Source organism: Atractosteus spatula, chromosome 16 (genome assembly GCF_055471065.1).
Source record: "Atractosteus spatula isolate fAtrSpa1 chromosome 16, fAtrSpa1.hap1, whole genome shotgun sequence".
NCBI lineage: Eukaryota > Metazoa > Chordata > Actinopteri > Semionotiformes > Lepisosteidae > Atractosteus > Atractosteus spatula.
The window spans coordinates 14,990,601-15,012,348 of NC_142721.1; the positions used below are offsets into that span (position 1 = coordinate 14,990,601).

The 21,748-nt window shown below is 43.1% G+C and overlaps 1 protein-coding gene across 1 annotated transcript in view; it reads right to left on the minus strand.

The window, feature by feature from the left end:
* Nucleotides 1-21,493, minus strand: part of ano3 (anoctamin 3) — a 114,145-nt gene extending 92,652 nt beyond the window's left edge. The window contains exons 1-2 of the mRNA XM_088935120.1: nucleotides 21,468-21,493; nucleotides 4,505-4,678 (exon numbers count right to left, since the gene is read on the minus strand). Of these exons, the coding sequence (XP_088791246.1) occupies nucleotides 4,505-4,649 (145 nt within the window). The 5' untranslated portion in view covers nucleotides 4,650-4,678; nucleotides 21,468-21,493. The remainder of the gene's footprint in view (nucleotides 1-4,504; nucleotides 4,679-21,467) is intronic.
* Nucleotides 21,494-21,748: the final 255 nt, after the last annotated feature.

A 21,748-nucleotide genomic window follows, 5' to 3' on the forward strand; every position in this document is an offset into this window, starting at 1 on the left:
ATATTGTAACGCCCTCGCCTGGTGGTGAGGAGGAAGCGCCCCCTAGGCGCTCGTAGTACCACTGGGCATGCTGGGAGTGGTAGCCGGGGAGAGTCTGAGGGTCAGCACGATGACCAGCGGCTGACCCTACCTGTGTAAATAATGTCCTAGTAGTTCTAGTGCCCTGTGTAGTCTTATAAAAGTATAGCGTGTTGTTAAGTAATTACCACCCTAAAGATGTGTACGTGTTCCGTCAGTCTCCTCATGTGCGTGTATATCCTGTGTTTGGTTTTGGGTGGTTGTTAATGAATAAAGCTAGTGCTTGGTTTGGTAATCGTGTCTCCACTGGTCCTTTGTTCTGAAAAGAACCTGTAAACGCTACAATATATTTGATACTAGAATCTCAGGACAGTACCCTATGCCATTTCTCCCCATCAGCGTTGAAAAAATCATCATATTTAATTTTTCTTTAGTTTTAAAAGTTATGCCCCTGCAGAGCCTACAAATTCCTAGTATGGTCTGAAGTCTGAGTCAACCCCCCACAGGCTGTTTCTCCCCTAACCCAGAGACATCAACACAACACCCCCTTCTGACACACTCCTGAGCACAAAGTCATGGAAACGCATGTGCAAAACCAGCAGCAAATATGCTGCACAAAGCCCATCCAAGAAATCTGCATAGCCCGAGGCCACCTGAGACCACAGGCTGGAGAAGAGAAGGTTCTTATAGGACACAACTATGTTCATGTAGGACACAAGTGGAAACAACATGGATGCACATTTAAAACCAAAAACAGGAGGAACATCTTTACAGAGAGGATTGTGGGAGTGTGGAACAAGCTGCCCAGTCATATTGTTGAAGGTGATGGCTTCTTTCAAGAAACAGCTGGATGACATCCAATTAGCTGCTAACTACCAGATGGGCCGATGGGCTGAATGCTCTCTCTTGTGAGTGACTGTTCTTCAATTATGATTGTTTCACAATCCCTAACTCAGTTCATATTCGGAACAGGTCATTTTGACAGAATCGGCCGATTTTTGGTGGGTAAATCATTCGGTTCTGAAGTAAGAAGATGCCAGTGCTCTTTGAGCAGCGATGGCAGCGAGGAGGCAGACATGGACATGTCAGCCTGGTGCAATCCAGGTACCACAGATTTACTTTCTCAGCATCTAACCTGCTAACACTTTGCACAATATCGTGTGCGGTACTATCAAGTGACAGAGCTAGGAACTTTAAGGGCAGCACTGTGAGGTCAGTGGTAGTGGCAGTGGTTATGGATTGTAACTGAAGGTTGTGGGTTCAATTTCCCAGTGAGACACTGCTGTTATCCACCTGAGTGAGGTACAGTACTTCAGCCAGTAGTGCTCGGGTGGAGTGGTAGCACTGTGGCTAAGGATCTGCGCCACCCGCGGCTGGCAGAGGAATCCTACTCTGTTGGGCCCCTGAGCAAGGCTCTTAACCCCAACTGCTCCAGGGGTGCTGTATAAATGGCTGACCCTGCACTCTGACCCCAAGCTTCTCTCTCCCTGCCTGTGTGTCTCATGGAGAGCAAGCTGGGGTATGCAAAAAGACAAATTCCTAATGTATAAAATTGTATATAGTCAATAAAGTGATCTCATCTTATCTTCAGTGACATACCCAGATGTACCATTTAAGTGCAAATGGATGTTGCTTTGGATAAAAGTGACAACCTAACAAAATTTAACAAATGTAACCAGAGGGAGAAAAGCGTGATTCCTATAGGGAGACCCTTGGATGTTTTCTAGTTTCCAGAATCCACAAGGTTTTCCCTGTATCCTTCAGGTATGATCAACTCCTCACCTGGAAAAAGAATAATATTGATCCAATTCATGTTGAACTAGACCAGTTTATTCCTTCTCTCCAGCCTTCAGCCATTGATGTTTCAAAGAAACAAGGAAAACCCTCTGGATCCCAGAGTTTGCAGCTGATAGTCTGGTGCTCTGGTGCTGGCTCACTTGATGTCCTCTCTTCCCTTCAGTTTCGGAATTGATCACCCTTCTATCAAAGGGCACAAATTTTCTTGAAATCTTAAACCGCAAATGGATTAATTACAACCCTGCATTTTCTCCAGAACTTCAGAAATATTCTAAATTGATTCAAGTTAAAATACATTATTTGGAATGTGTTTTGCATCCATTAAATGTTTTTGCATAACTAAAGGGTACAGTATCATTTAATGAGCAAACGGAAATGAGATTTGGTACACAAGCAAACGATCATTCCATTCCATTAATTAGCTCTGAAATGATGATAAATCAAAATGAATAACTGCTTCCAAAAATCTCTTTGTAAGGCTACTTCAGACAAATGAGTTAAAGAATCTTATATATATATATATGTTCATTCAGAGCAGTACTTTCACATCATGGATAATTTATCATGGACATGCATATTTTATAAGGCAATTAAAAAACAGGCTTTAGAAATGCAATTACAGCAATATAAGAAACTCAGAATACACAAGCCTGGGTAAGAGGTGGAAAATTACAAGCTGTTGGCAGATTGCAACTTGCTGCGTATAACACATGAGAACAAACAATCGTTTCTGCACTTCCAGTGAAACTTTCACGGCTGGTGTTAGTGTCCCAGGCTGCGACAAAAGGCTTAACTGAGGGGAGAATCTAATTCTGCTGCCACATTTGTAGACCTCTATGCTAAATACAGTATGTTAGAAGTTAAACCATGAAGCACTATGAAAGGCTAGAGTCACTCTGGATTCCTGACTGCAAAAGCAATCACAGTATACTGTATACCTTCCTACAAAACAGTGGCTCTAAAAGAGGAAGCTTTAAACTTCATTCCAGCCATGTTGTACTGTATATACAACATATAAAGTGCATATTATCAGGCCTTAACTTTAAAACCACAAAATTATATATTAATTATGAAATTAATATTAATATCAATTAATTATGACAGGGCAAAACAGAAACCGTATCATGGGTAGCAAATCTTAGCTTGATAAATTTAAGGGTTTCACAGTAATGGCTGATGCTTCCCCATTCACGCGTCAGCTATAGTCAGGAATCTGGGAGTCATACTGTACTTGATGATCTCCTGTCTTTCGAGCCACGTGGGAAAAATTTGATGAAGACATCTTTCTTTCACCTTAGAAATGTCTGATGCTGAGTGCCTGATTCAGGCATGTACTGTATAACATCAAGGCTTGATTTCTCCAACTCAGTACTCTATGGGCTCCCTAACTCTTCTTGGCAACTTGCAATGTGTTCAAACCTCTGCAGCTAGACGCCTAACTCACACCAGACTCTGGTAACATACAGGTATCACCCCTACAGTTAAGTCTCTACATTGGTTGCCTGTAAAGTCACATACTGTATTCAATATAAGATCCAGTTACTGACTTTCAAGGCTCTAAACATCATATATCTCTGAACTTTTCCACTCCCCAATAAACTCAAAAATACATTTTTTGTCTTTTTCTTTATTCATAATGTACAGTGTCCTTCGGTTTGGAAAGGCGCTTTATAAATAAAAGTTATTATTATTATAAACCTGGTACATTTCTAGAACTGGACACACTTAACGTTTCGGAAGGATCGATGGCTGAGGTGACTGTACAGTTACCTCTTGAGTGCTCCCCTCTGGCAATGTATCTCAATAACAATTGTGTTCCAAAGGACAATTATTAATTAATGATTAATGCTTGCAAAAGAGGTCTTATTCTAAGCAAAGGAATGTGAATGCACATAGCACATTTACAGTTGATATCTAGACACAATACACAGTATAACTTACCAAGTTGTCTAAAAAATATGCACTGCTGAAATCTCAAAGTTGAAAATGCTGAATTTAATAAGTTGTCTAAAAAACGTTTACATGCTGTAATTAATTTAATAAATTTATTTTTAAACAATATTAAGTTCAAATCTCATCCAGGTGGTGCTGCACATTGGTGGTGGTGGAGGGGATCCCCATTACCTGTAAAGCGCTTCGAGTGGAGTGTCCAGAAAAAGTGCTATATAAGTGTAAGCAATTATTGTTATTAAATATTATTATTAAATGAGTACAAAAGCTGTGCTGACCATCTTTCACCACAAGAGGGTAGCATAAAACGTACAGTAATAACTTACTGGAAACTTGTCTGCCCTTTCTGGATGGCTCACAGAACTTTTGCTTTCCTGTCTGTGGGAGAACATGTAAACTTCCAAATATTGCACAAGAAAAAAAAAAGCAAATGTTCAAATTCTCTACAAAAGCTTTCTCTATTCCTGAGCCTCAAGGGTGCAGAGCAGCATGCTTTCTCTGAAAGATCGAGAGCTTCAGACTTCTGGAAGACAGATGTATCGATGCGATGAAGCCCTTCTCAGTGCATAATCAAGACAACAGCAGAGCCCAAGGACTGACACTGGGCACCTCCTAACCTGGAGAGGCTCTTGAAACGTCACCCAGAAAACTCAGTGTCACAATTTCATTAGCAATAGGAAAATGCAGCTGCAGGCTTAAGCAGGGCAGGGCAGAGGCTGCATGGCCTGCCGGAGCCTACCAGAGTGGAGTCCGTCCATATCCGGAGCCCTGGGGTTTGTGGCAAGAGAGGATGCCCATGAGGCAGAGTGGTGCAAGGCAGACGGTCTCAACAGCGGCTGGCAGCTGTCCTCGAGGAGCTCCGGCAGGGAAGGCGTCGAGTTCATCCGGTGCGTGGCGCGGGAGGTGGACAGTTCTGCAGCGAACGAAAGAGTTAAGGGTGGCGTTACTTCCCATGAGCACTGCAAGACAGACAACTGTCTCTGTCTGCGGAGAGCCCCCCGACTCCAGGCTCCAGAGGGAATGTGTGAGGTGTGACAACACAGAAAGGGGAAAAACACATTTAATCATCTCTGTGTGTGAATAAAGTTTTACAGTTGGTTTTTACAGAGAAAGTTCCAGGAGGAAGCTGCACAGAAGCAAAAATATTGAATCTAATTGCATTCATTTTTCTTGCCTTCTATATGCTCAATTAAGCCACAGAGTTACTTGCGTTCATTTTTTTCCATGAGGATTTTGCAATTTACTACAATTACCAGCTGTGCATGCTGATAAATACTAAAAAAAATTCAACAGAGGAGTTCTGCCAAATAAACAGTGCAGCCAGCCACTGATGAAGTTAAGTGTTATAAACAGCTAGCTCTACAGTCCTACCATCTTAGGAGACTCGTAATTGCTTTAAAAATCCATTACGTGCAATGAATGACTGAGGAGATGACAGGAACTTTTCTGCATTCATTGTTCCCAGTGTCATAATTTTACTTTTCAGGCTCTCAGCAGAGTAATGGGGTGGCTTGAGTGTCCAGGGACTTCAGCAAAAATGCAAGCCGATGCTCTGATACATACAGTATCAGCTCTTAAGTTCTTTAAAATATTAAAATTTAATTGCTGGTGAACTAGTGAACTATGGAGACGTATGCACAAAGTCTTGGTCTAATGAGCGATATGTGGATTCCCTAAAAAAACACACTCAAAGAAATAAGATTTGGCCTGCAGCTCTGAACTGAGTTGTTTCCCTTATCTAATGAAGCCAAGAAGTCATATAATGTGGGAGGAGGCTTTACGAGGGTTGTCAGAAATGAAAAGCAATTCATAAATAAAACATCCAAGGGACTAGGTATCACTAATTTATTTGTGAACATGTCAGCTCTGCTCATACAGGACATCCAGGCTTGTCTGGCGGGGCCTTCATTACTTTCAAGCATCGATTGGCATTCTTTTATACTACAGCCTCTTCTCTGAAGAGACTCATAACTCCTTTACTTCCTGTACTGTACCTGTTGAAATTTCTATTTCCAAAGCTGCGGGAACATTTTCGCCTGTGAGGCACGTCTCCGTTTCTCCGTTAACCATAAATAACTCAGAAAGAGCCTGCCCTTTTCACTCTGCTCAGGTTTCAAGTCTCATGCATTTTTTAGCGGCTTTGAAAATTCTGTGTCCTCTGCAATACACAAAGGATTAAAGAGCAGAAAGCCATATCTTTGCTCCTTAGAACATTTCAAAATAATAAAGGCAAATGAAACAAGGACCCCAGATATTTTACAGTTTTCAGTTTTCCACAACGTTTGGTACAGCACACTAAGCGTTTGTGTGCGACTCTTTCCTGTCAGTAAGCTTTGCCGAGTGATATTCTGATCATGAATATTAAGGTATACTAGATAACTGGATGAAAGCCTGGTCCCAGAATGAACAAGAAGACTCCCTGATGTGCCTTTAAACTCATTGTGGACAAGTTTTTCAGCCAAGTTGCAGTTGGCTGTAGAATATAAGGACTGACCAACAGCACAGACATCTAGAGCTGTATTCCACTTTAAACATGCCTAATTTTTCACTCTGACTCCCTCACTTGACCAATTTACTGTGCCAGGGTATCCCATCACCTGGCAGAAACAACCCAAAAAAATCCAACAGCAATGCCCGCTTTTCAAACCTCAAATTTCACCAGTCAGGACCTCATCCTAGTTTGCAAGCAAGAGGAGTGCATGCGACTCTCCACTGGTTGGGATGCAGATCCGTCACAGTGCTGGTGCCCACTGGTACAGCTGAGCAGGCTGGAAAACAAATTTGTTTGAGGATACAGCCACCCCTGTCCACAGCAGGGACTTGAACCCACAACCTTCCAGCTCAGAGGACAGGGCTCTTAACCCCTTCTCAGTGCTGTGTTCCAGTTGGGGGGTGTGAGGCTCATCTTTCTCATCAGGCCGAAACAAAGTTGCAGACAACAAGCAGTTGTGTGCTGTGCGTTAAAGTATTAGGTTGTCTGTTAAGCTCGATGGATTTGCAGCGCTTCTCAGTTCGTTCATCCTGGCAAGTGTAAGCCTGATATTTTAGCTAAATCGACAATTCAGAGTGTCCCCTGTAGCCTTCAAAACCCCAGCACCTGAAGACCTGGGAGAAGCTGTTAAATTGATTCTATTAAGCCGATAATAAGTCAATTGAGTTAAGACCCGACCTGGAATGGAGACCTGCAGACACACTGCCACTCTAGGGCCAGGCTTGTCAACCCCTGGTTTGGAGCCAAAAAAAAAATCTCATGTTTCCCAGCGACAGCGAGGGAATGACTTCTGTGTTAAAGGACTGGTTCTCTGCATGTTTATAGGCACCACAATGCAGGAACAGTAGCCAAAATATAGAACAGAGCAGAGCTTCATCCAATTCCCAGTCTTTGGGGCCTGATCCTTGCATTACTCCGAATGTTTACCCCTTACAGCTTAGCCTGCGACCTCTCAGAGTTTACACTACCAAACAAAAGAGCCCCTGTTGGCGGTACACGTCAGCTCTCACTAAGCACACACATGGGGTTTCTAGGAAGCTGTTTGAGGGAGCTTTCCTTTGAAAACTGAAGTACTTCCATTCCAGCAACTGAGAAATGAACAACAATACAACATTCAAAACCTCTCCTGTTGGCTGGAGGTGTCTCCAACAGGAAGCATCCTCTTACAGGCAGCTACAGTAGGCTGTTTCCGACATCCCAGAGGTGACGAAGCCAATGTTATGCCTCTGCCTGAATTAGTGACCCAGTGTTTTTCATGCTACTAGATACTGTTTTTTTTTTAAATGAGGCAAAATTTATCGACATCCGTTCTGAGGGCTTTACATCTTAAACACTGTCAATGTAAATGTGACCCTGGGAGAGGAAGAGGATGAAGGGAAACGTTTATTTGATCTAGAAATATGGCAATGGCTGAATCAAAGAGCTATTGGGAGGGTCCCGATTTTGACTCTGCCAACAGCAACAGCTTCAGGCCTTGAAATAGAAACTTCCCCTTGACAGGAGCTGTGGATGTAGCAGAGCAGTGGCTGATCAATGCCACTGCACCTCTTAGCCTTAGGTTAAGCGATGGAAACTTTGAAATGATCTTTTAAATACACGTGGGCACATGCCATGCCTAGTTTTAGAAGTCCATGTCCACCTTTGTTTTAAAAACCCCAGGAGTGGATAGGATCTTTTCGGGCTGCATCTCTGGTGCCATCCGGTGTCGGTCACATGAATGACAGGCAATGCCGGTGCCGAGACTCCCTGGTCTTCAAACCCTAAAGCAAACCACTCAAACAGCGGTGTGTAGGCAGAGAACGAAACCTTTTGTTTGGAAAAAAAACGTCTTCATTCTTTGGCATGCAAAGAGCTTCGAGCAGTGCACGCACATTCACTCCATTCTCACAAACCACTCTCTAAGGAGCACAGCCTGATCCCTTCTGAAGACGCTGCACCTTGTACGATCTTGGAGATGCACTTGGAGAACCTCGCTGAGTTTGCAGCTCCCTCAGAGGTTTCAAACCTCTGACTACTCGTGGCCTCTTTCAGAACCTGGCTTTCAGGTGATTTGGGATTATAAAAATAGCTCCCTCTTGCAGCAACTTCTGTGAAAGGACCTAAGGCATTAATTAGATTAGAACATGGACTCTCGTCTCCTGTTGTCAAGTAGTTTTTAGACATTAACTAGCCCCTCAATACGGCCTTTTCACTTGTTGGAGAATCAGTCTGGGCCTTAATGCTGGAGTCAGTGATAGAACCTGGCTTACGCTGTAAAAGTAGTTCAGAATATAAAAACAACATTAGAAGACAGAATCATAACCCCAGTGAGGCAGTTGACTTGTTAGTAAAGACATTTAAACTTTTGGGGGGGTCTACATAACAGTTTTAAAAATATAGCTTTTCAAATTCCCTGATGTGTAACTATACTATTGTCTTTCGTGGTTTCCTGCCAGTCACTGATCACGTAAGGTATGATTCTGAATTCATTGTTCAAAACATCTATTCTCCAGTATCGCTTCCTGCTCTGGAGGGCGGCACTGAGCCGGAGCCTGTCCTGTTAAAAGGAGGTACAAAGTCAGACAGCACCACGGATGGGAATCAAACACAGAGGCAATTTGAAGAAGGCAATTAACTGGGCCAGAGTGTCCATGGAAGGCTGAGGCACAAAGACACAAACACAGAGAGAACCTGCAGAGCACCCCAGACCAGAATCAAACCCAGGAACCACGCAAGAGGCGTGTGGCAGAAAAGATAAAACACACAAAATATCACTGCCCCTACAAAATTGCCCCCGTCACATTAAATAAATGGCTACCATTGTACCTTTCCACAGTGGAACTCAAGAGCACAGTGGGACACTAACACAATTTCACACATGTGTTTTTATAAAAAGTAAGCATGGCACATTTATGCCAATTGGATTGCTTCAAACGACATAAATCAAGGCAAAAACACGGCTTGCAGCTAGCGGCACAAGGTGGAATAACCTTCACTTCCCTATTAGAAATCTGCTGTTTTTTCCTCCAGAAAAGGCAAAGCACACGTCATGCATATCAGCAGCGACATTTCTGCTTTGACACTGGGCAACACTGTTGATCCCAAATATTATAATAATAATAATAATAGCTTACACTTATGTAGCGCCTTCCTGGACACTCCACTCAGAGCTCTTTACAGGTCATGGGGATCCCCTCCACCACCACCAGTGTGCAGCCCCACCTGGATGATCCGACGGCAGTCATAGTGCGCCAGATTGTCCCCACACACCAGCTCTCAGTGGGGAGGAGAGCAGAGTAATGTAGCCAATTCATAGAGGGGGAATATTAGGAGGCCATGATTGGTAAAGGCCAATGGGAAATTTGGCCAGGACACTGGGGTTACACCCCTACTCTTTTCGAGAAACGCCCTGGGATTTTTAATGACCACAGAGAGTCAGGACCTCGGTTTTACCTCTCATCCGAAGGACGGCGCCTGTTTACAGTATAGTGTCCCCATCACTATACTGGGGCATTAGGACTCACACAGACTGCAGGGTGAGCGCCCCCTGCTGGCCCCACTAACACCTCTTCCAGCAGCAGCCTCAGCTTTCCCAGGAGTCTCCCCTCCAGGTACTGACCAGGCTCACACTGCTGAGCTCCAGTGGGGCTGCCAGTTGTGAGTTGCTGGGTGATATGGCTGCTGGCTAAATATATCTGGGAGCAATAAGCACAAGGTTGACCATTACACCTTTTACTATTGCCAGGCACCAGCTAACAGTGCCGGAGAGAGGCATCCATCTGCTGGGAAAGGACAGCATACAGGTCCACACTGCTGGTGGGAGCACAGCACAGCGGGCTGTGTTTCACTCTCCATTCATTTTGTGGCTGGAAGTTATTTAAAACTTCCTGCTCTCAGCGAGCAAGATGACCGTGTGTGTCCGTGCATCAGTGGAGTCATGCGTTCCTACATCTTCTTTGATATTGTAGAAGGACCAGAAATATCCGTTTCAGTCTGTTTTCTCCTCCATGTGCAGTGCCTTGTGAGGGAATTTTGGAATGATTATAAAAACCAAATTAGAATTAATGGGAAGAGTGTGCAAAAAATGAACTATGATTAAAATACATAATTAAAACAGTCCTACAGTATGTACTTAGTACTTAGTTTAATTCAATTTCAGTTTAATTTAACGTATGGTACAATAACACAAATGAAATGTTCTGCCCTTTAAGGCTTTTAAGATAGAAATTTGCCTCACTTCGTTATGTATGTATCCTTACTGATTTCCACTATTGGTCAGAAAAGGTCTTGGGAACATCTAAATATCTGGATGGGAAAGAAGCATAAACTTTAGTTTTTTTATTCTTTTAATTCAAGATCTTAACGTGTAGGATTAAAAAGCATACCCATATTAAAGTGCTCAGTATTCTGGATCACGGTGAGATGTGGTGTGATTCTGTCATGATTAACCCTGCAAAGGGCAGAGTTATTATGGATTTACTTAGTTGGCATGAACTGGGATTTAACAAGAAGTTCAGCTACACAAAAATCAGTAAGTCAGATGTACCGGACAGCACTCACCCAACAAGCACTAAACTTGGGTCACTCTTGAGTGGTACTCACTGCTAGGTTTCCTATGATACAGCTGATGAACCTTTCTGGGATTAACTGAGCTATTGGAAGACCCTAAATTCCTACAGATCTGTTGCAGCAGTCTTCAAAGTAAAATTAAATAAATAAACTTTTTTCCAAAGTGAAAGAAAATAAACTGAGCAGCTGGAGGAAAAGCAAAGCATTCTTTGGTGTGAATTATTTTCCAGAGGGATACAATAAGCAGCCTTTATGCTGTCCAGCTCATCCAGGAATGAGGCCGACATCGGCTAACGATTCGGCAAAACTTTGAATCTTTGTAGCAGAGACATAGTGTAGGAGTTAATTGTTGTGTGACTGGGGATCAGGTGCTCAAACAGCTTTCTGCTGGAACACTGATTAGTCCATTAAGAGCTTGTGAATCTCTGTAGATCATCGATGTAGACCAAGCAAGCAATTCTACTGCAGGGAAAAGTTCAAGAGGCAAGCATGTCTCCATAAGTACACGCTAAAAATCCTGTAGTTATTTCAAGATGCAGTTGTTTTTTTAAAACCTACTGTAAACGGGCAACAGGTGCAATTACTGACACAAGAAACCAGCCAGTTTACAACTCACCTATGGAATATTCTGAATGAGTCTCCCAGTATCTGGCAAAGTTCATATGCTTACCCACCATTTATGTATATTTCAAATGTTGGGAAATACATAATGCATTAGTGAAATCGATGATGGCTCTGCATCTTCCAGTACATTAAGTCTTTGTAACAAAAAACAACTACATTTTCCTTCATTTGCTGACTGTACTGAATCCCAGCCTCCATTAAAAACACATTTGTCTGCTTCTCCAACCTGATGAGGACTCATCTGGTAAAGGGTTCAAAACACGAGAGTATAAGAAAGTTTACAAGCTGACTCTTATTTCTTTATTTTCTATTTGTTTGAAATGATCGTCTCCGCTTATATAAGGGCAACACACAGCACATACAAACTCTCCACATGATCTGACAGTTATCAGATTCTTTACATGCGGCTTTGAAACAATTCAAGCCCCTGCAGGCCCTTCCCACAAACCTGTGAACAATGTGTGTGTGTTGGAGACACAGTCTCTCCTTGATCAATCCCACATGATCAGAAATGTCACGATGTGGGCTTTGCGATGAGTCACCATTCAACAACACAAAATGCTTTGCATCTTGGCAGGTTTTTGTTCAGTTTTTTTTCCCTTTTAAATACAGCTCATGAAGCAGACTCCAGGCTTTTCATAAAGTAATACATTCTAACAAAGCAGCATCACGCTTATTCCGAAGGATGAGAACTTTGTTAATGTCTGCACTTAGTGCCCACTTCAGGGACAAACACATTTTTAGTTCTTTATTGGGAGATGCTGGGAATCAGACGTTGGAATATACCCATTCAGAACTTTAATGATTTAATGGAGACAGTGCACAACCGGCATCATTAATGATAAATCGTCTGCATGGCCTTCAGATGCATTTGGGCTATGGCTTTTTGGCTGCAGAAGCTCAGCTGCTTCTGTGTCTCAGATGAGCCCCCACTTCCATGCAGTTTCCACAGTTCCACTTGTTTATGCAAAGGCCTTCAGACAACAGTACCTGACCATCTACCACCAAAAGTACCTTGGCCCAGAGCTGAAACGCTAACGTGAAAATACTGATTTTATTCCCTGTGTCAAACAATCAGATGACTTCAGCACCTCATCAGTTATAAAAACTATTAAGCTTTACAGATGGCAATCGTAAAAGGGACCCCTCTTCTATCCTCCCCCCATGTAGAGCTGTGGAACTAAAAGGATCAGAAGGATTTGATCCATTAGAGCCATTCAGAAACAATAACATAGACATTAAAAAGAAGGAAAATGCAATTTCAGCTCAGCTGCTTAGAATAGAAAACTAAATAGTGAACTAAAACTAAATAGATAACGAACAGCGAAAGAAGAAAAGCTGTCTTCAACAGGACACTGGCAGTTGGTTTACTTTCAGTCTCTCATGGTTTTTTTTTTTTATCTCTGTCCTTTTTTCTGCAGCCCAGCACAGAAGACGTAACATAAACCAGGCAGATTGCGAGGAATTTCCTGTAAATCGCGAGGAAGGCAAGAAACGCAGCAGTGAAGACATCTTCATTTTCCTAGACTTTCCTCCCTTATGACTGGCAATTCTCTGGACTGCTTATCAAACTCAACTCCAGGACAGGACATACATTCAGAATCTGGGAAATAATAAAGCCTTAAAGAGTAGTTATGTGTGTGTGTGTGTGTGCGAGCTGGGGAAACTCAGGTGAAGTAAAGGTCATGGTAAGAATCACGCCGATGCTGAAATCTAGTACAGGCTGCTCTCTCACTCCTCCCGGGCTACTGAAAATGACTGTTTCAAGCAGATGTGAAGCTGTCGCTATTTCTGTTCCGTCTTACAATGCATGTTCAGAGAGGCAGACATTTTAGCATGGATACCTTAAGGACAAAACTGATAGTACACGTGGAAGTGAGGGGAAAAGCTCAATGTTCAAACTTTTAGCAGATTAAATATTTAGCAGGTGATATGCAAATATTTATCTGTATCAGTGCGCCTAGCGTTTTGTCAAACTCCTGGCACTGTTCTAGGAAAATAAGAAAGCCCTGATCTAGAGAGAATTCAATAAAGCCTGCCATTAAATAATCCTCAAATATGTGGCTCTCAAACTCCAGGTCTCACCCATCCAATACTGTTCTCCACTTTCTTGGAAAAAAGAAGCATCCAGATACAACAAATACCATAATATGGCATAAAACACAGAGAGAAAGGATAAAACATTCTTTTGCAAGCCCAGGAAGCATCAGTCTGTGCTCTGTGCTTGACTGGTTTGTTCATTATGATGGACAAATCTGCATCTACTTTCAAAAGTGGATCCTGGAAAAAAATTACAATGGGCAAACATGTTGGTTTAAGCTTAACATGAAAGCTTTAACCCCTACATTTTATCTGACAATTTGTTTTTTGGACCAATCGGTGCATTGCATTTCAGATAGGAAGACTCCCTGGTGTTTTCCCTGACCTCACAGTGGTTTCTCTAAACCCCCGGCTCAGCATGCAACCACTGGGCAGCCAGAAAGCAGACATCACAGCAAGCTGAAGGGTCAGCGCAAAGGCAAGGCTAAGGAAATGCACACCTGCACTAATTCTTCAGGTCAATACTTCACTGGTAACAACAGCAAGCGGGGCTTTCCTGGCCCAAGATGAAGGAACTCCCCTGCATCCTGAATAAGGAAAGGCACAAAAGAGATTTATTTCCAGCAGCTTCATCAGTGGGTCCAAATTGAGCTGAAAGGTCTTTTTCAGTTGCAGACAAAGTAAAAATAAACATTCCATCACTGACCAGTTTGTCTACCATGACTTTACACCAAATACTCCCAGCAGTATCTTAAAGCATAAGGTAGACACTTCTCATATTTTGGTCCTTTGAGGCAGCTGAACGTTCTGACAGCCCATGGATGGCCAAATTTTACAACTGAGGTTGCAAGGTGATCTGTGGAACAGAGAAAACACAGTGGTGGGGGCAGACCGCTTAGTGTACAATGACGCCAACAAGAGACGCCCAGCGATTGAAGCTGTTCTTTAAGCAAAGCTCAAAAGCTTTCCTGGCGCCAACAAAGGAAGTCTCCTCTAGACTTCCTGTGTGGCTCATTGATCCCCAATCCTTTTATTAGCTGAAAACATGTACTTTGAATGGTCATACAATGAGTGACATTCATTAAACCACTCCAGACTTTCATTATTACTCTTTTGTACAAAATATGTGTGTTAGTGTGAAGTATCGTGATTCAACTGCTCCTGTCTGAATACAGACGTAAAACTCTACTTTCATACCCTGCAGACCGGTGATCCTCCTACAACTCAAACTCCTCCACAATTCCGCAACAGTCCTAATTAAGGTCAATTAAGTTGATTAGTCATTGAATTAAGTGTTTAAGAGGATTTCAAACCAGGAGGCTCCCTTTCGTCCCCAATAATCCAACGCTATCTAGCGCCTGTTCTAGAAACTAGAAGCATCGAAGTGGTGGTCACTCGACTTGCTCCATCAACCACGCGGTTTAGCATTAGAATAGTTTAAAGTGCATCGTGTCAGTAGACATAATTTAATTGGCGTTTATCCCTCTTTTTGTACATTTCGGAGTGTAAGTGCCTAGGGCCTACAAACACCAAAATCCGGCCCTGCTAGTCCTTATTTGGAAGTAATAGGAATCTGGAGCACTGGGAGAAATCACCCGGAAATGCAGGGAGAAGTGGGAATTACAGTTTAGTTTCGTAGTTTTAGCAGTTCACAGGCACTGTGCACAATCTGCACTGTGCACTGTGCACTGTGCACAATCTGCAAAATCATCAGAGATGATTTTAGTGTCTGTGACTTCTCAGACTTCATTCCCGAAGGACCTAGCATCTCTTGGCTTTTGTTTCACCTGAGCTTTTAGGTATTCACTCCGTTAACTTTTTATACTTACTCTATTAACTGCACAGCTGTGTAGAATGAAGATTACTATAAATGTGATACTTCTACTCTGAGATTGTTTCTAAGGAAATTAACCATTGATGGAAGTACATATTTAGATTTATTAAAATCTAGAAGACCTTAACAAAAGGGATACACATGTAACACTAGGAAAACTAGATAAAATGTTTAACTGACTACCTAGGAACAAAGGTTTGAGTGTTTTAAAGAGATTTTTCCAGTTTTGGCCATGTATCACACATTTTTTATAAAGTAGGTCAAAGTCTCCTATTTCAAAAATAAAGAATTAAGTCTGCAATATAAGAATGCATTCCCAATAAATTATGAGCAGAATGTCCCTTGGAAACAGAATATCAGTATCAGGGTGCTGAAGGATATGCAGCACATTCGAATTTCTCAAACAGAGCTGTCATGCTCGTCAGCACAGAGCAGCAGTGGGGCAAGCTGATATTTATACAGTAGCCAGCCACCAGTCATTCAGAGCAGGTTATTGTAGTAAGTAATGAAACAGGAGTCTCATTCCACCTGGAGGCTGTTATCCACGACCTGCCTCAGGTGATTCAAGACTACTTAAGCTATAGACCTCATAGAGTTTGCTTAGTCTATAGCTTTGCCCCAAGTTCCCAAATGCTCTCTGCGTTTGCTTCCTGGACTTCATTCTCTGGATTCTGCTCTGATCCTTTGTATGTACAGTGTCTCTTGGTTTTGAACTTTGCTTATCTCTGTTTACGGCTTTGGACAGTTTGCCTGGACCGTGCTTGCCTGTGCCGAGATCTGATGCATTAGTCCGTCTCCCCTGCTGGCTGCCAACACCATGCGGCTTACTCACACAGATGCTTCCATGCCTTGTTGATCTGCCTTCTCTTAGCTTTATTTTCCCAAACCCTACTTTATCTACAGTTAGGGATGACTGGATTCGGAGCCATTAAGTTAGTCTACTCCTCTTTACGGAATCTAAAAAGATGCTGGACAAAATGAGAGCTTCAGAGAGCTGAGAGTACTTCTCATTAAAATGGTCTCTGTCCTCCTGACTGGTAACCTCGATAGGAAACTATCGAACAGCGAAATCCCAAACTGCACAGATTCATCTTTGAAAGGCTACACCCTGCCTTATTTAAACATACAGTATGTGGCCCTTCTTAACTTTAAACAACATCTGCAACAAAACTGAAAGTATTTTCAATTCATTGGTTTCAGAAGTACAGAAAAATTAAAAAGTACAGAAAAAAACATTTTCTGAGATCATCCATTCCCAAAGTATTTGTCCGCCCAATGTGCAAGAATGTCCATTAAGAACAGTTACAAATGGGCCCTTCTAGCCTGTTTAGACATAGGTAGTAGCTACTTGATCCAATGATCTCACCCTGATACAAACCAGAATATCAGCTTCAACAACATGGCTGAGGAACTTGTTCCACACTCCCACAACTCTCTGTGTAAAGAAGTGCCTCCTGTTCTCGGTTGTAAATGCATTTCCCACTAGTTTTCAGTTGTGTCCCCTGGCTCGTGTTTGTTTCACTGTTGATTCTGAAGATGTCCCCAGGGCTGTCTTTGCCAGTGCCTTGGAGGATTGTGAATAGCTGGATCAGGTCCCCTTTGGGAACAGCTTTTCCTTGAATCCGATTTCACTCTCTGCTCCCCAAATCCCCCAGTGTTTGACTACCTGCCTGTGAGCTTTGCCTCCTTTTCTACTGGCAACTGCTCTTTGCTTGTCAGTCCATCAGTCCTTTGTCTCCAGGAGAAACAAGCCATAGAAAGTGAGACTATTACAGAGAAGAGATTGCTGACATTCAGCTGTTTCTGTCTCTTTAGGGTTTTGAGAGGCTGTGCAGAAATACAGACGTGTAGCAACAGAATCATCACTAACCTTTTTAATCCTGGATACACTCAGTGCGATCACACAGGAGTACACGGCAAACTTGGTCTGTGTAGCCCCTCAGGTTTAAGGAAAATGCAATAACTTTGTTTCGTTGAACCGTTTTCATAAAATGCCCCCTTTACGCTTAACCCGGAATCCTTCCTTCGCGAAACTACAAGACACTTTGTTAAAATCAATGAAAAAAAGATGGTGTTCGAAAATGTCAATAGTTATTGAAGTCCCTCTACTTGAGGGACTTCCTAAATTGACAGACGCGCTGCCCTCTTCTCCATTTGAAACAAAGGTATTCGCTTGTATGTTAACATTCTTACATACAGTACTGTATAATCATTGATCGGCGACATTATGGTCAGTGTTCCTTTGTGCCTGGACAGCAGCAGGAGAGACTGCACCCCAGTGGGGATTCCCCAGAATGAGTGTTATTCTGCAGCAGTGCCCTCACAAAATTACAAGCCTGCACGCCGTCTGCGCACGGTTGGAGCCCCTTACTATACGAGTTTCAATAACGCGTAACCATATTTTTTACCAATAGTTCACTCCGTTTTTACTAAACCGCATCAGTGCGCTGTGAAATAACCATTCACCTCCATGGGATGCTGAGTAATACTGTACTCTACAGACAGGACCGGGCATAATAACCGGGTCAGATAATACTTAGTGTGTAGTTAGTGATGTCGGTTCATTTTCTCAAGAGGAAGCGTGTATACAGTATATATATACTCACACCTGGTAAATAGTATCAATGAAAAAACGGCCGAGCACGTCAAGTAACCGGCGAGGGGGAAATCTTTGAAACGACAAACATTTCAGGAGAGTAAAATAAACTTACCAGAAGGTGCGGACCTTGAGACTGCCCACAAATTAAAGTCCACACTTGCGTCACTGTGCAAGTCGCTGGACCGGGTATTTATTGTATCTGACCGCGAAGTGCTACCGCCAGCTTTCTCGGAAGTAACTTCTTGTAGCTCAACATCCATGGCAGCAATTTCAATTAGCAACTAATCCCCGAAACAGGTATGCCGAGGAGGGAGAAAGTTCAATTAAGGAATGAAGTATAAACAGAGAACTTTTTATGGTAGAGAACGGCGGTGATCACAAGTTATATTCCGAAAGGTGATGATTTAGACCATTATAAATGCGAAGCAATCCTTAAAAAACTAGATAAGGAATCCAGAGGTTATGTAGTTACAGACGTGAAATTTGCGGGTAGACGCATCCTCTAGATTTCAAAGGTGCCCCCGTCAACTAGGTGCATCTTAAACAGGGCTTTGCAGCAACGACAGTTTAAAAAACTGAAGAGGATGAATAAAACCGTGGGAGAAAACGCTTGTCGGAACAGCAGGAGGAGAGAGCGTGTCCCGGCTACCCACAGAGACAGCGGCGCTACAGAGCGCTTCCTTCGCTCCGCTGCAACTTGCGTCCCGAGTCCCAGCCGGAGCAGACCGACAGGGTGGGGCTTGCGCGTTCATTTGCACAAGCCGCGCTGACTTTCAAACTGCTGAATGAATGCGGAGAAGCCGAACAGAGCCCGCACTGGAGGCGGGCCGCGTCCCCCCCCCCATCCCGGGCTTACCCCGCTGATAGAAAATAAGGTATGTGTCTGTCGGGACCGCTCTGGGCTTCAGAGGAGGTGAATGGGTCTCATTATGGCCACCGGGCTGCAAACTGACCAGCTAACATTCAGTATGAGGGAAGTGTTCACCTCCAGCGCTCACGTTGCTCGTGTTGGAACACATAACAGTTTTTTTTGGACCGCTTTTATTCACAGTTTTACACCATTTCCTGTAATCCTTGATTTAGTAAACTATTGCGCAAATTAACCTGTGATGAGAGTGCGTGAGCGAAGATATAGGAACGGGAAAGGAAAAGGAAAAAGTGTAGCGCTCGCGGGTCCACGTGGGTATGCGCCCCTCCACCGCTGTGGACTCGAACCCGGGCCTGCGGCGTTACTCAACAAGGACTCAGCCAGTTGAACTAAAGGGAAACCTACCGTCAACCCAACGCCTGCGGTCCCTGCTAGTCACTGGGAAGGGCGGTGACGTCATTGCGCTGGTAAGCCGGCTCGAACAACCTGCGATGTCGGCCGTATGCGTTACAAAAGAAACACAACGATTTGACTGTGGGTCCTTCTGCAGGTGTGAGGGAGAGTAGCAGATTAATAAAAGAGGAGACCAAAAGCATGAAGCATGAAGCATGAAGCAGGTGAGAATGAGAAAATTAGTTTTGGTGAAGGTTACATGTGAAGGTTACACTTAATGATGCTTGCAACTGGCTTATTCAGGTGCTAAATGAAAAGTGCCTCTAAAACACACCTGCAGGGCCAGGGTTGCCCACACCTATACAGTATGGACCGGACAGAGTCTCCACCCGTCACCAGCTCTTGTAGCACCTGGAGAGGATGAGCTGCCTGGTATCCCTCGAGCCAGCTGGGCTGGCTACACCTGCACTACAGAAAGAGGTTTGCTCACTCGCAGCACGGCACTGAGCAGCATCAGCACAAAACTGGCCAGGGTCAAGCCCATTCCAACCGGAGGAATGAGGAATGCGCTGGGGAACAAACCAGAAGTATTTTGTATTTGAGCCTTTGGCTAAACAGAAACATGCATCCACTGGATAAGGCACAAATCTGTTCAAATGTCAAATGGAAGCAGAGGACAGGACACAGGGTAGGACTACACCTTGGAAAGCATGTCAGTCCATCTCACCCAGGCTCAGCTGAGAAATACAGTAATTATTCACCCAGCCAGCATGTTTGTTTTAAAAGGAAAAACAGGAGAAAGTTAAGGGACTGGAAAACTCAAAACAAATCATTTTTAACAACTTGTAACAATATTTTTTTTCAGTTCCAACAAATGTCTCACTTTTACTGCCAAGTAAGCCTTTTATCACTTTATTGTGAAAGATTTAAATGAAAGTAAAGCCAGATCTTATCAGAAGGTACAGTACAATCATGTTTTTTGTTTCCATCCATTGTGATAATTCTGTAACCATTATGTGAAATGCATGTTTTTTCCTTTACTTTAAAGGCCAATATCCTTCCTAGCATATCCTGCTAAATGACTGGTCCCTGTTTGCACCCATTAAAAGGAAAACTAACAGCTTTCTGAATCTGAAAGAGGATCAGTACTGAGGGAACTGGACATGTTGTACTGTAAACAGGGTGTGTGACAGCTCTCTGGTAACAAAGTAACTCTCTGACACCCAGTCATGGAGAGGTAATTGAATGTTAGCAGATTTTGAGCTGAAATTCACTATCAGATCCCAGTAAATGAACCATGAACTTTCTTTGATGTCAAAATACTCTCTGTAAACAAGTGTGCATTAAAACACATGGCCCTGTTCAAACAGCAGTACCACATTGTCAGAAGCTAACCTCCAGGTGACATCTCAGAACTGACGGAGATGACTGAACTGCACCTTTTCTCTGTGCCTGTGCCGGTTCAACTGGCAATTGCACTCCAACCCCTGTATTGTACTTTGTAAACTGCTAAACTGTGAAAACATGAGTTTGTGCAGTATTTATGAGGCACTTCATTCTGCATGTCTTGGAATTTGCCTTGGCTAAAGGCATCAGCCAAAGACATGAATAAAAAGCAGCTGCCCTTCTAGCTAACAAAAGCAGACAGATAAATCACTTTGACAGTATTCAAGCCCCTTTCTCTGGACTCCCCGTCTTTCACATTAACCCAGAATTGTGCTGTGTGCGAAGGAGCACTGGAGACTTCACTCAGATAGCTTTCTCCTTTGTGTCGTTGATGTCATTCTGCGTAGAGCACTTTCTCTTCACACACCAAGTCCTCCATCATCTGTCCCAGGATCATAACTCCATTGTTGCAAGAAACATGCACTCCAGTCCCCACCTTATCATCCTTCTCAGCTACCTGAGACAATCTATCCGATAGCGCACATCTTTCATTGAGAGATCAATGCCGTGCTTCTATTACAGTGACCCCATGAGAACTGGAGAGTCTTTTAACAGGGCTTTAAGAACCCCAAGCAATTTGATTGAGTCCACAGATACAGTGAATTGTTATTCCTCTTCGCCCAGTCATCCTATGAGAGCTACAGTAAGTGGTTTTATAGCTTATTAATTAAAAGGCGAAACATGCTTGCTGCACGGAGTTGTGCAGAAACCCATCTAGCAGTAGTTTTTGTGGCTCATCAGCATTTTTTAGGCAAACTTCCAAAGCCAGTTGAGTTCCTGGGCTCTGGACACAGTATGAACATTGGATAAAATGAAGAACTTAATGGCAGAACAGGTAAAAAACCTAAAAAAGTCCTACCCCATCAAGAAGTCTGTGTCTCCTTATTCAGCTGTATACATCCTGGGGTTGGGAGAACGTGATGTCAAACCTAGGAGAAAATTGTACACACTAGCACCCAAATATCCTGGCTAGGACATATTACTGCTGAACCATTTCCCTTTTTTATACATTTAAGACTGGAGGCAGCTCATTATACTTAAATACGGCTTTAAGGATGACAAACATGTTACTGTAGCTCACTAGAGCAGGTACCTTGTACGATTTAATCATTTACTATATTGAAGAGACTGCAATAGTTT